Source organism: Drosophila hydei, unplaced genomic scaffold, assembly GCF_003285905.1.
Source record: "Drosophila hydei strain 15085-1641.00,03,60 unplaced genomic scaffold, DhydRS2 tig00000211-arrow-pilon, whole genome shotgun sequence".
Taxonomy (NCBI): domain Eukaryota; kingdom Metazoa; phylum Arthropoda; class Insecta; order Diptera; family Drosophilidae; genus Drosophila; species Drosophila hydei.
Genome location: NW_022045685.1, coordinates 1,131,641 through 1,145,350, shown reverse-complemented (window position 1 = coordinate 1,145,350; position 13,710 = coordinate 1,131,641). Strand labels below are relative to the sequence as shown.

Below are 13,710 nucleotides of genomic sequence, written 5' to 3'. Positions count from 1 at the left end.
GCTACAGCTAACACAATATTAACAATTATTAGATATATGAACATCGATAACATTCCATCTCTACTTTACATCACAGCTGAGCTGTAAATGTGCAACATACTCTCTGGCAACGCCCGCCAATGGCGGCGAAAGTAAAACACCTAGTCTCAACGTAATGGGCTTAATCGTTTATTCATTTTCGTTTTCTCTTTTTTCTTTACTGTCCAGTACTGTTTGGCTTATCCACTTCAGATACGGTGCATTTCCAGCCTGTATTGGTAGCGATATTACCTCCGCCACGCTGTATGGATGATTCTCCCGTACAAACTTGCTCAGCTCATCGATGCGGGCAGTGCGTGTCTTGATCATCATAAGATATTCGTTATCCTCGTTGACTTTACCTTCCCACATATAGATTGACTCGATTTGTGGTATAATATTCACACAGGCTGCTAATTTGCGTTCGATGATGCCGTGTGCGAGTTTCTTTGCAGACTCCTTGTCAGGTGTGGTTACAAATGCCACAGAGCTACTGCCGGCTTCATAAACAGGAGCCGAATCCATATTGCTAATTTTATTATATTGACTTTGGTTGCCAATGGTAGAGGTATTGCTGGGCGTATTGCAAGCAGTTGTCGCAAAGGCCGTGCGGCTTGTGACGGCAGCAGTAGCAGCCACAAGTATTAAATTGCGAGCAAGTACCCAACGACAGGGCACCGACCTTGCCTTTCTCAGATACTGCATTAAATGCACTTTGCTCGACCAATGAAACACTGCGAAAACAAAACAACAGTTGACGCGATACTTAAAAGAAATCAGACTATCGAAAAGTGATTTTCTCGTTAGCTATCGATACAACTGAGCTTACACACGCCATATTGGCATATTTAAAATTTTGTTTCATTCGTTCAACACCATATTTTCATTTTAAATTTGTATTTACTTAATATTTATTTGATATCTAACTGAGAGCTAAAGTTTCTGAACATATGCTACACTAGAATTCTTGAAATTACAAAAAAATAAACGTGCAAGTTTTTTTAATTTTTTTTTTTTTACATAGAACTTGTCTAAAATATCTATTTCCGCACGTATTTATAGTTTTCTTTTTATAGTTATAATGTGTGACTCAAGTAAAAAATTAGTGAATTAGTTTCGTACAAATGCAATAAAAAAAAAAGAAAAATATGAAATGTATAATTATTTAATATAGTTTTTGTGCTTAAGACTAAATGATGTTTTTTTCTTCTCTTTGCTTCACTACGGTGCGCTGTACATTGATTGGGAGTCTAGTTTACAACGCGCACATTCGAGTGATTGGATATTGGATCGAGTATGCATACATGTTTTAAAGGTGTTTCTCGAAATTTCAGCGCATTGGGTGTTCCTTGTGTCTCTAGTCCGTTTCGTGCTTATCCGATTCAGGCTTGTTTGCCGCATCATTCGCTGCTGACGGCGGCGGCTGTGAGGCGGGCGCTCCACTCACAGGCGGTGGTGTAGCCGCTGGTGCTCCGGGTGGCACTGCTGTTGGTGTTGGGGGCGGTGCTGATGCTGGCGCTGGTTGTGTCGCCGGCTGTGGCAGCGTATGAGGTTGTGGTGGCGGCGGCTGTTGTGCTCCATAAACAGTGGCCGGGCCTGGGGCCGTTTCATGCATGTGCCCCGGCGGTGGTTGCTGTGGTGGTGGTTGCTGCTGCTGTTGTTGTTGCTGTGGCGGTGGTGGTGGCTGTTGCTGTTGTGCCGCACCAGGTGGAGCATTGACCCCACCATGCTCTCGAGCGCTGGTAAAGTGCAGCGACGAATAGGGCTGATAGGTCGGCAGGTGCGTGTAGTAGGGCTGTGGCCGCGAATGCGGGCCATACTGTGGCTGATAATAGTGCGTGTGCGAGTGCTGGCCAGGACCGGGCCCACCATAGTTGGCATAGCCCATATGTGGCAACGGCGGCGGCAGTCCGGGCATGCCGCCAGGCGGTGGCTGCTGCGGCTGTTGTTGCGGTTGCTGCTGCTGTTGTGGCGCCATGTGCGGTGGCATGTGTGGAGGCGGCGGTCCACCTACATGCGCATGTGGGTGCATTTGTGGAGCTGCTGCAGCTGCCGCTTGCGGCAGCGGTGGTTGCTGTTGGGGTGGCGGCGGCGTAGGCGTTGTAGCTGGTGGCTCATTGCTTAGCGGCGGCGGTGGTGGTGTTGCCGCAGGTGTTGCAGTGGGAGTAGTCGCTTTGCCAGGCATAGTCACCACTGTTGGCGGTGCAGCTTTCAGCGTATCTTTGATGGGTTCGTTCAACGGCACCGGCGGCAAGTCCAGTTTGTCATGCTTCGTTGGCGGCGGTGGCGGTGGCACTGATGGCTTTGGCGATGGTTCAATATCCATGGGCTCCGGGTCTGTTTTGCTGGCCAGCTCATGCACGGGCGCGGGTTGTGGCGGCGGTGGTGCTACGACAATGGGCGGCTTGACTGGCTCGGGTTTGGGAGCAACACTCGCTTCGGGCGCCGGCGGTTGCGCCGGTGGAGGTTGTTGCGGTTGCGGTGCATCCTCTTTGCGATTGGGCCCTTCTTCGATGCGTTGGCCGCGCTTGAAATCCTCGTACATGCGATGCACCATTTTCTGAAATGTGTCCTCGTCCACGGCGGGCTTGCAATGCCGTTTGAGCTCCTCTTGAAAAGCATCGCTCGACTCAAGCATTCGTTGTTTCTTCGCCTCAAACTTTTCCTCCATCTGCTGCAGCTCGGCCTCCAGCTTGGTCTGATGCATTGTCAGCGAGCTAACCTGGCGCTTGAGCACTTGCATCCGCTGTGTGGTTACCACAGAGCGCACATCGGGCACCACAGCTTCTGAGAAGATCTCGTTGATTAAGCGATGGTTGCGCAGATAGCGTGCATAGGCCATATGCTTGGCGGTATATCCCTCATCCAGATCATCTTCATCTTCGGCTGGCTGTATATCGATGCGCCGCTCGTGCTGGCTTTTGCTGCCGCCGCCGCGCGATGGTGTCTCGTGGACATCGGTTGCCTCAGGTTTAACCTTGGATTTGGCAGATATATAAGCTTGGTATGCGGGCGTCTGATGATATGCCTTTAATGCTTTCTCATACTCCAGCTTCTCCACCTCGTACTCGTCTATATATTCGGTTCGCTCGTCTTCGTTCAGTTGTTTCCACATAACGCCAATCTTTTTGCCCAGCTCCCATAACTTCAGTTCCGGATGCTGCGCCTTGACGCTGTCCCACACACGCTTCGAGTAGCGCATATAAGGCAATATGGGTTTCTCTGGTGGCTTCGGTGGCTTTGGTAAGCGCGATTCGCTTTGAGTCTTGCTGCTCGAGGATTTGGTCACTTTCTGTGGCGTAAATGCAGGATTTCCGTAATTACTATGCGTAAATATGGGCGTCTGGTCCTTATTTCTGTCGCCAGCAGCGCCACCGCCAGAGGAACGCGACCGGCTGCTACCACTGCCACCGCCGCCGCCACCGGCCCCGCCGCTGGGTAGCGGTGTTGCCGGCCCTGTTGGTGCCCCAACAGCGATTTGCTTGTAGTTGCTGGGCAGCGCCATGTTTAGTAACATATATGTATAGTTATATTTTTAACTTTTCAGAGTGAATTGCAATTTGCATATATTTCAAGTAAAAACAACAAAAAAAATAGAGGTAAATTCACGCGGACGCCATTGATGGGTTTTTCTCTATACTGAAAATTGGAGATGACACACAACGCGTCACAACAATCGTTTGGCGATAGTTATCGAGCCATTTTAGTGTGCTTTACAGCACTGAAACTTGATTCAATTTGATCAAATGATTTTTTTTATTTTAAAGTTGTGTAACCAATATGAAATAATTTATTTATATATTTACACTTATAATTTTCCATTTACACAGAGAAACAAATTTTGTATTTATTTTTTATTGAATCATTAGAAATATATTATTTAAAATGACATACTTAATATTGCCTTATTTTTATTATTATTACTATTATTTTTTAAGTTGAATATAGTTTTTGAAGTAATAATTGTACAAATTATTTTTTTTACTGAATATCTAAGCTTAAATTATCTTTAAGTGTATTATAACGAATTAAAAGAAAGCTCGAAAGGAACACATATTTGCTCGTTCAAGTGAACTTGTTCTGAACAGAACTTATCAGCTCTAACATCGGTGAATCCTATACGTAATGAGTTAAACAAATTATGAATTTTAGAAATATCAATGTTTTGTAAACAAAACCGCCGTTTTTGAGCAACAATCAGCATATTGTATTTTTTTCCACTTAGACCCGGAATTGTTAAAGCTCTTACTTAATCAGTTGCCTTTCAACACTAGTAGAAAGCAGTAGAAAAAAAATTAGTTTTTTAAATAAAACTCGTATTTTTGGCTTTTACAAATGAATCGAATACGTTTATTTTTACGCGCAGTAGAAGCACTTAAGAATGGTGACCGATACAGACAAATCGCACTGCTTGTGCCACGCAATTTCACACCCTTGACGGCAATCAAGCCCAGCAGCAATACGAGCGGCAAGGAGAGATTAAATTTAAGTCGCGACTGCAGCAACCAGACGGAGCCGGAATATGTTGTAGACAGCGTAACGTATGACCGCGTCTGCTCCGAGACACTGCACGCACTAACCGACTACTTTGAGGAGCTCACTGAAAACGCAACGGACCTAGCCGGCGCCGACGTGATCTATGGGGTAGGTGGGATTGCACGATGCCGATGCTCAAAGTGACTTTTTATATTTGCAGGATGGTGTGCTCAGTGTTAATATGGGTGCAGATAATGGCGTGTATGTGATCAATCGGCAGAAGCCCAACAAACAAATCTGGTTAAGTTCGCCCACAACCGGACCCAAGCGCTTTGACTATGTCGTCCAACCGGGCCAAGCCAATGGCCATTGGGTCTACAAGCATACGGGCGTAACACTTCATGAGGTACTTCAACAGGAAATCACAAAAATCGTTACCAAACAACCCGTGGATTTCATGAAGCTCCCATATTGCAATGGTCATTGATTAATTATAAATTTCATTTGAAATGAAAAGAAAAACAAAAAACTTTTAAAGCTAAACTATAATAATTATGTTTTTTACTTGCTAAAGGAGCCACCCACCACATGGAGGTGTCCAGTAAAGATTTATAAATCAATTTGATTGCTCTAGTTCTCAGCCTATTTTGAGAATTGCAGAGAGGAGCAATCGTATCAGTCTCTTCCGATTCAAACAGTAATTTACATATTTACAGAAATTCCATTTATTTAGACATTTCTTCACTTTGTGCGCAGATTATAAGAAATGTTTTTGAGTTAAAAATTTGTAGTAAATGGCAATACCTTCAAAGATTTAAATATATATACACATATATAACAATATAGACAAGTTGTGCAGCCAGAAGATATAGACAAATATATATATATATATATAATAAGTACTTCAGAGTTTCAATTGACAGCAACGTGCTCAATGACATGGACATTAGAGATTGCTGCAGCAGTAGAGGATCAGCGAGTAGCATGTAGTTAAAGCTCCTTAGCAGCGGAGGCAAATTCATTTGACCTAAATCTTAAATTCTACAGATCCAATGGGCTATGTCACTGGAGTCTGACGCTCCACGATCTGCAGCCCTGGAAGACAAGTTTCTAGGCCTAACGGCAGCATAATTGGCGTATTGCACTTAGGCTAGTTAAATTAATACGTACAACAAAAGTTAAAACTATTTTAAACCAAATTCGATTCATTTTAATTCAATTTATGTACAAATGCGAAACAAAAAAAAAATTGGCTTTATTTGCGTGTGCAGCTTTGACTTGGATTCAGAATTAAATATACTATATATATATATATATATATATATATATATATATATATATATATATATATATTCTGTGTGCTGTACTTGCGCTCTACAGCTAGGGGCGAAAAAAAATGCTTAAAAACTATGCATTTTTGATTTATTTATACAAAATTGGCAGAGCTTGTTGCGGCACATTCAGTGATGTCGGCCGAATATGTTATTGTAGTGCGGCGGCTGCTGCTGCGGCGGCTGTGGCATAAAGTTTGGCGGCATATTATTAAATGGCTGCGGCGGCCCATTGGCCCAGGGATTCATTTGACCCGCATAACCACCGCCGCCGCCGCCGCCGGGTGCTGCGTATGCATTAAAGTTTCCCATATTATAAGGTTGCTGCTGCTGCTGCTGTTGTTGCGGCATCTGTTGGGGCACGTTTGGATAGCTGGGGCCGCCAGACATTTGATCGCCTCCATAGTTATAGTAACTGCCATTGCCAGTTCCTCCTCCACTGCTGCTGCTGCTGCCGCCGCCGCTCCCACCTTCCCCCCCACTGTTGCTGCTAAATTGTGTTGGCTGCTGCGCTGATTGCTGTTGCTGCTGCTGCCGCTGCTGTGTATGACTACGCATTTGCTGATGCTGCTGCTGCTGCGGGTGGTGGTGCTGCTGCTGTTGATGGTGTTGTTGCTGTTGCTGTTGCTGCTGCGGCTGCTGCTGGTGCTGCTGCTGTGATTTGGCAGCGCTGCTTGCCTGATTGCTATTGTTGGTCAGCGTGCCCATCAGATTGGCAATTATGTTCTCAGTGTCCTTCAGCGAAATCTTTGGAGCCGCCGGCTTGAAGGTAAGCGCATTGGGTGACATTGCCGCCGGCACTATGGGCAGCAGGGTTGTGGGCTTCTTCTTGCCATTCGTATCGTTGGCCTTCATCACCAGATCATCGAAATTGTAATCATCGTCGTCGTCATCATCCAGTAAGAATTTTGGCGAATTTCGAACTTCAATGCGGCGCTGCAGCTTCGCCGCCGAGGACAGCTCACGCTCTATGCTCTTGCGACGAGCTGCAGCAGCCACAGCAGCACCAACACCACCGCCACCAACACCGCCACCACCAACACCAACACCCCCACCACCACTACCAAGTGGCAAGCGACAGCTATTGGCAGCGCGTTCATGCAAGCCAGGTCGACCGATGGCAACGACACGAGACAGATAATCGCTGCACGATTCGCCATCGCTGCTCAGCTCGGCAATGTTCACGTATTTGCGCAATCGCTCCACGCGCGATGGCTCCAATTTCTCCAGCTTTCGCAGATGGCCAATGAGATGCACCTGCTCCTCGTTGGATAGAAACTTGAAGTTCTGCAGCAGCGTCTGCAGATCGGAATCGGTGAGCGATTCCATGCTGTTGCTATCGCTGGCGATTGTCTTGGGCGCCAAATCGTTGCCGGCCTCCTTGGCCAGCTGATGCTCCACCTCCTTCATCAGCTCACAAATATCAATGTCCAGCACACCGCCGACGCCACTGCCCTCATTGCCGTCACTATTGTACTTGTTTTTACTGGTAGCCAGTCCCAGGCGGAGCGGCACCTCGGCAAAGCTGAGCCCGCTATTCCTGTCGCTCAGGCGACGGCTGTGATTCGTCTTCACCAGCAGCGTGAAGAAGTGCAGCAATTTGCTCATATCATCGGTGCTCAAGTTGTCCATGCCATTCATGACCAGTTCGCTGGCCAGCTTTGACGAAACGAGCTGCCTATCGAAGGGCAGCTGATAATCTTTCTTCTTGGCCAAATCCGTGTGCTTTGGCTCATGGTGCGACGCCTCTTGAACACCTGGTTTATGGTGTGTGTGTGTGTTTTTTTTTGCGTGGGTGAAAAGGAAGGAGCAACATAAAAACAACATTAATACAGTTACGATTGCAATCAGAGTTTACGAATTGAATTGTCTTTGTTCAAAATCAAAAGCAAATACAAAAACAAATTAACTTATGTCTTACATACAATTCATACTTGAGAGATGAGGCGAAGGCGACGCTTCCAGCTGATTGCGACATGGCACTTAACCGGGACGTTTGTCCTTTTTTTCGTTTTTTTTCCTTTTTTTTCTTTTTTTTTTTTTCTTTTGTAATATTTTCCATTTTTATAAACACTTTGAGCACTAACCTGAAGGACGCTGAAGCGGAACGTAACACTGAACCGAGAGAGAGAGCCCACACAATGCTCCCGAAATAGCAACTCTTAACGGATCACGTACAGTTTGCATATAGTTCAAATACCGTCAGATATATACTATATGCAAACTTGTTCTACGAATTTTTTAAATCATGTTTTTTCCTCATATTTTAAAGACATCAAATTCAAATTCAAATTCAAATTTAAACATTTTTTAAAATTTTATTTTATATTTCAGTTCAAAAAAAAAAAAAGGAATAAATGATGCGAAAAAACGTTATCAATATGATAAATATAGCAGCTAAAAACCACATTTATCTTATAAAATTCTTAGCTCAAGCTAACGAGAAGCTCTTGAAAGATTTTTGAATATATTACATCAATCAGACGTAATATTTTGGATCAATTTGAAACATTTCCACGAACTGGGTTTCTTTTATTAATATAAGAGTTATCGATAACGCAGTAATCGATGTTTATTAGTGCGAATATCGATCAAATTGGAAGAGGCATGTTGATTAGGAATATATAATAGGCATGGACCAATAGCTAATGATAACTTACAGTAAAATTACTTATAGCATAGTTCCCGAATTACACAGAATTCAAGACGATTGGCAATAATTCATAGTGAAGCCCGAACGTAAATTGAAAGTCACGCGAAAACTAAAAGTTGCAACTCCTTACACATGTATATATAAAGCAAGGGCAAGGTAAATCGAACAGATGGCATAAAAGATCTTAAATATTTCCACATCACCAAGAGGATTGGGACACGTATTCTCGGGTTTCTCGGCTCTTGGCAGCAAAAATATTCAGCCCAACTGTGCGCAACTGTCTGAGCAACCTTTCCCAGCACGCCATATTCCGGTAACGAGCAAACACAATACTTACCCGCGTCCCGGGCTTACGGACTGGCGTCTGGAAAGTGAAAGGATTTGTTTTGGATATCGTATGGAACTTACCTTTGGAGGTCACCTGGAAGATGATGGTCGCTATATTGCTGATTAACTTTTTCACAACGCGCACTTTTTGTGGATCGTCGAGCACTGCGGCAATGAGTATACCCTTTAGCTTCTCCTTGATGGTCTCCATGAAGACGCAATTGTCCTCGTTCAATAACAAATCGTCGGCAGCGTTCGGCTTGATCTTCTCCATGGCCAGCGCCTTGCTTAGCAAATTTAGTGCCTTGGGGCCCAGACTGCCCAACTGATCCTCTAAAGCGGATAGCATGCGCAGCACACTAACCACGGTCAGTGGACCCTCTGGCTCTTCGACTTGCTCCGGTTCTTTGACCGTATTCGATATGATTGTGCCCGAAGGCGACGAGGAACGCTGGCTGGGTTGGCTATATTCCGGATAGAGACGTGAGTCAAGCACCCGGAATGTCTCTATGGGCTCGTAGGTACGCGTGGAGCGCGGATAACTGTCGCTCCTCTCCCTATAGTATTCACCGCTTCTCTCGCGACCCCTGTCACTGTAGTCGTCGTGGCCGCGTGAATGCAACGATCTCTCCCGGCCCCGACTGTAGGGCGAACGTGATCGCCGGTGGGGAGAACGCGATCTGGAGCGCGAACGTGGCCGCCGTCTGGCGTTCATGGGTGATCGTGTGCGCGAACGCCGACCCAAGCGCGGCGGCACCAGCCTGCCACGTTTGGGCGACAAGCTGCGCGACACGGAGCGTGCATAGTTTGGACGGCGACTGGAGCGTGTCGATGGTGCAGCTGGTGGCTGCTGTTCGTCATCGCTGATATCAATGACAGCATCGCTGCCAATAGACCTGCTGCTCGCTCGAATACTGGAGCCACGATAGCTGTTCTTGTGACGCCCAGCACCGGCGCCAGCGCCTGAAGCGGCGGCTCCTCCAATTTCGTTATTTTTGGGGCTGCTGACGCGTATTTTGTAACGCTCCATTAGTTCCTTGGTGTTCTCTTCGTCCTCATCGCCAAGCTTAAATTTCTCCTTTAGCTCCTTTTTGATCTTGTTGACGGCTATGTTGAACAGCTCGACCCGCCTGTCCTTCCAGTACGTGATCCATTCGGGCTTGTAGTCGTAGCTATTCGGATCACATTTCTTTTCCTCTTGCAGCTGCTTATAGCGCCGATTCCAGAACAGCTTCCACTCTTCGGAATAATCGGGATGCTTCTCCGGATTCGACTCATACGTCTCCGTCTCGTCGCGCAGCTGCTTCAGCTGTAGCTCCAACAGGCAGCGAAATTTCTCCCATTTGTAGCGCTCCTGAGCTATATGCGATGCCTGCAATGAGAGCTCCTTGGGTGTGGGCAGCTGCTGTTTGATACTCGCCGATGACGGAGTCTTTCCGCCAATGGCCGCCACATCTTTGCCCACAGGCGGTGAACGATTTACGGCACGATATGCCGGCAGTTGCTCGTCCTGTTTTTTGCGCGCCTTTTTTGGCATCTGCTGTGATGCATTAAGAGCAAAATTATCATCGTCATCGCTGGAAATGGCATCGAGTGCTATTGTCATGGGCTCAGCGTTGCGATCATTTTGGTTCAATTTCGCCTTGAGCGAATCCGTGGGCTTCAGGTCCAGTACTATTTGACGCACCTCGTCCACGAAATCGGCGCCGGCGCATTCATCGAAATGGAACTGATCGCGTACCTGTGAACAAATTTTGGGACGAAAGCGACGAAAATCTTCGCCGTCAACAGCCAAATGGTGTATGCTGCGCCCATAATGTTTCTCAATGAGTTGAACCAATTTTGTTGTGGCTGTGCTCAAGTCGTTGGCATTGCTGGATGAGCGGCGCAGCTGCTGCAGCTTATCGAAGGCCTTTTGAAAATGTGTCTTCAGATAGTTGGTACGGTGGGTCAGCGAGGTCCAGTGTGTGAATATGGAACGGCTGTCGTTGCACGTGTTGCAGAGCACACAAAAATAATCGGGATGCGCTTGGCCGTTCTCGTGCAGCTCCACCACGTATTCGGTACCAATTAGAGAGCCACTTTTAAAGCTATCAATTTGCTTCTGTATCACCGATGCTCGCGCCATTTCATCCTCAAATCCAGGCGGCACCGGCTCGCTTCCTAAATAGCTCATCTCCTGTTAAATACCTCTGCAAAATGGGAGTAATTAATGTCTAGTGTCTTTGTTGCAGAGTTGGACGCATGTCGTAAGGCGAAAACAAGCGCAGTTCAATAAGGTTCTATACTAGGCTCCCAACAAGATATCCGATTGCCATGGAAACTGCATGTTGTATACTACTGCGATTAGTGGAGCGACATACACTTAAACAGTTAATTAAATTCGAAATCCAGACAAACAGCCGTTTGTGTCTTGAATATAATATGCAACATAACGGTCTTTTCATAGTTCATTAATTTAATGCTCATTGAGAATGTATACGTCATGTGTCCTGTCCCCTAGAGTTCAATGAATTTTGTATGCTTTATCGAATATAGTTTGCGACACGCGCCCATCTCTAATAGCAAAACAATAGAGCCGATTGGCAAATTACCTGATCCTCAGTTTGGCAGTGTTTCCTCGATTTGGTGCACTATCTAGCTGGCTATGTTTGTTATGCACTGATTATGACACGAAAAGAAACAAGACAAGTATGCACACACCACACGCACTCACAAATACACATTCATATACAAAAGACGCACAATTTCAAAGCAGCGGCTATTTTTTTCTTTTTTTATATATTTTTTACCACAACAAAACGTCGACGTCGTTTCGCACGGTCCACGGAAAGCGATTTATTGTAAATATCTTTACTTACAGTGCTTGTTATGGTTGTTCACTTACAATATGCATAATGTCAAATGTATTGGCAACACTATATTTTTTCACTATTGTTCCCAAATAATTGAAGCATGCACAAAAAAAATTAAGGAATAGAAATGAATAAAAATGAACGTAATTCAAGTGTAGTCAAATATCGCATAAAAGCCTCAGTGTTGGTAATTCCTTGGCAATAATTGTTGATTTGCAAACTATCGATGGGTTGCAATTTCGATAAAATAACAACGTTGGCGGGCTAATCTACGAATTTGAATTACATACCGATTGCAATAAATAAGTGGTAATTTAGAGATTTATATTTTAAAGATACATGTATATAAAATAATTATTTAATGATATACAGATATTAAATAGAATAGTATCATAGTTCATACACATAATAAAGAAATTCCTAAGAATTATATGTGCCTGATTGAAAGACTGGATTAGGGTGTGCTTGATTCATGTATACATAAATCAATTACAAGAAATCTGCCGCATGTTTTCAATTGACTTCGCCTGTGGGGTGGCCCACACCTGCTGCTGACAATATCTCAAAATGTTGCTTTGTAATCATCGCCCTACAACATTTTGATAAACTTGCTGCAGCTTAATTCGCAATGCTTTCGAAAATGCGTTAATGCTTCATACATACACACGTACGTATATAATTACATTTTTGTATATTATGAAGTGTGGTGGTAGCCAGCACCAGCATGGCAGACAAATGGCAAATGGGTGCCACAGTCCACGTCCCAAAACAATTTCACACCCACCCCAAAAAATAAAGACGAAAAGAAACGCGGCAGGCGACGTGCGCGCTGTGATAGATGTATCACGTACATACATTCCATATCTGAATAGAGAAGGGCCGCATTAATCGCAACATGATGATGATAATGGCAATATAAGCGACTATACAATGAGCTGACCATATGCGCACATAGACAATAAAATGTGAAGCTGGTAGAACTGGTGCAACAAGCATCAGCAGCAGTAGGACCAGACGGGTGGGCAGACATTCAGTTCGCATTTAATGAACACAACGGTGACATGAGTTATGGGCCATTTTTTTTTTGACAACGAAAAATTGCGAATCAGCACAGCTGTTGGCTCTGCGGTGAGGTTGCGCCTAGGCCAGCGGAAAACACGGGGGAAGCAGCAGCAGCAACAGCAGCAGCAGCAGCCGCCGCCACAGCAGCAGCGGTAAGGGACATTTCGACATCGGCATGAATGCAAATGCTATTTTGCATTAACATTGCGAATGAACATGGGGCAAAGCCGTCGTGCTCAACCAAACTCAAAAGTCCTTCCGTCCGTTCGTCCGTCCATTTGCCCGCCACGCTGATGAAGATGAGCGCATTCCGATTACAGTTAACACAGACAGAGGGAAGACAGTGACACCCCTTCAAATACGTATCCGTAATTCGTATTCGAAATCGGCCTCCGATGTGTGTGATATATGCGCATAATATGTTCCTTTAGACAAAGTGGCAGACACCCAGACACATCGTTTGATCATGCTCTACACGAAGTCCATTATAGTATTTCCATGAAGTTTGTTTAGCTTTATAATACGCACATGAACTACCATGGAAATCTGATTGTTAAATTTGATATGTTCCAAATCTAAAATCTAAAAAACTTCGAATTTGAATCAGCTTCACAAAATCCTTCGGCTATGGCCTAGCTTCGATCCAACTTCAGCTTCAACTTAACTAGAATATGAGAGTTTTTTTTCAAACAGAATGCCATTTCATAGCCATTTCCTTTCCACTTTCAGGATAACGCCTCCTTCCTATTATCAGCTTAATCTTAATCTTCTATGTTTTTTCAGCAAAAGTTTGAAGCTTTTCAGCATTATAGGAAATATGTTTGAAACACATAGGAGAATATTGCATAAAATTGGTCATCAGGAAAATATTAAAATAATATTAAAAATATTTAAAAAAGTATTTTGATTTAAATATTTATATATTTTATATTTTAAGTTCTTTTAAATACTTTTATTAAATAAATTTATTAAGAAAAAACAAATTAAT

At 44.6% G+C, this 13,710-nt stretch overlaps 4 protein-coding genes across 5 annotated transcripts; 1 reads left to right on the top strand and 3 right to left on the bottom strand.

The window, feature by feature from the left end:
• Positions 1-155: 155 nt before the first annotated feature.
• LOC111603161 (protein CutA homolog) lies at positions 156-843 on the bottom strand. Its single transcript, XM_023320639.2, has one exon. It carries the CDS (start codon positions 721-723, stop codon positions 169-171), a length of 555 nt encoding a protein of 184 aa, XP_023176407.1. The 5' UTR covers positions 724-843; the 3' UTR covers positions 156-168.
• A 226-nt stretch (positions 844-1,069) lies between these two features.
• On the bottom strand, positions 1,070-3,665 carry LOC111603107 (basic proline-rich protein). Its single transcript, XM_023320573.2, has one exon. The coding sequence runs from the start codon at positions 3,533-3,535 to the stop codon at positions 1,376-1,378; it is 2,160 nt and encodes a 719-aa protein (XP_023176341.2). The 5' UTR covers positions 3,536-3,665; the 3' UTR covers positions 1,070-1,375.
• Positions 3,666-4,186: 521 nt separating this feature from the next.
• Positions 4,187-5,036, top strand: LOC111603154 (frataxin homolog, mitochondrial). Of its 2 annotated transcripts, none has more exons than XM_023320631.2 (2): positions 4,187-4,662; positions 4,715-5,026. In XM_023320631.2, the coding sequence occupies exons 1-2, from the start codon at positions 4,354-4,356 to the stop codon at positions 4,979-4,981; spliced, it is 576 nt and encodes a 191-aa protein (XP_023176399.1). In that variant the 5' UTR covers positions 4,187-4,353; the 3' UTR covers positions 4,982-5,026. The 2 variants fall into 2 exon arrangements, with proteins under 2 accessions (XP_023176399.1, XP_023176400.1); XM_023320632.1 differs by having other exon boundaries at positions 4,582-4,662; positions 4,729-5,036.
• An 802-nt stretch (positions 5,037-5,838) lies between these two features.
• Positions 5,839-11,817, bottom strand: LOC111603215 (uncharacterized protein CG7065). The gene is made up of 3 exons (XM_030223452.1): positions 11,400-11,817; positions 8,887-10,997; positions 5,839-7,582 (listed from the first exon to the last, which is right to left on the bottom strand). The coding sequence occupies exons 2-3, from the start codon at positions 10,979-10,981 to the stop codon at positions 5,955-5,957; spliced, it is 3,723 nt and encodes a 1,240-aa protein (XP_030079312.1). The 5' UTR covers positions 10,982-10,997; positions 11,400-11,817; the 3' UTR covers positions 5,839-5,954.
• Between the last annotated feature and the right edge of the window lie 1,893 nt (positions 11,818-13,710).

What these genes read in the sequence shown, in the direction of transcription:
- LOC111603161 (XM_023320639.2), bottom strand. Translation starts at nt 723, where the DNA reads ATGCAGTATCTGAGAAAGGCAAGGTCGGTGCCCTGTCGTTGGGTACTT.
- LOC111603107 (XM_023320573.2), bottom strand. Translation starts at nt 3,535, where the DNA reads ATGTTACTAAACATGGCGCTGCCCAGCAACTACAAGCAAATCGCTGTT.
- LOC111603154 (XM_023320631.2), top strand. Translation starts at nt 4,354, where the DNA reads ATGAATCGAATACGTTTATTTTTACGCGCAGTAGAAGCACTTAAGAAT. An exon ending in GCGCCGACGTGATCTATGGG is followed by an intron (nt 4,663 to 4,714) that starts GTAGGTGGGATT and finishes TTATATTTGCAG; the next exon opens with GATGGTGTGCTCAGTGTTAA.
- LOC111603215 (XM_030223452.1), bottom strand. Translation starts at nt 10,981, where the DNA reads ATGAGCTATTTAGGAAGCGAGCCGGTGCCGCCTGGATTTGAGGATGAA. An exon ending in CTTCCAGGTGACCTCCAAAG is followed by an intron (nt 7,583 to 8,886) that starts GTAAGTTCCATA and finishes ACCATAAACCAG; the next exon opens with GTGTTCAAGAGGCGTCGCAC.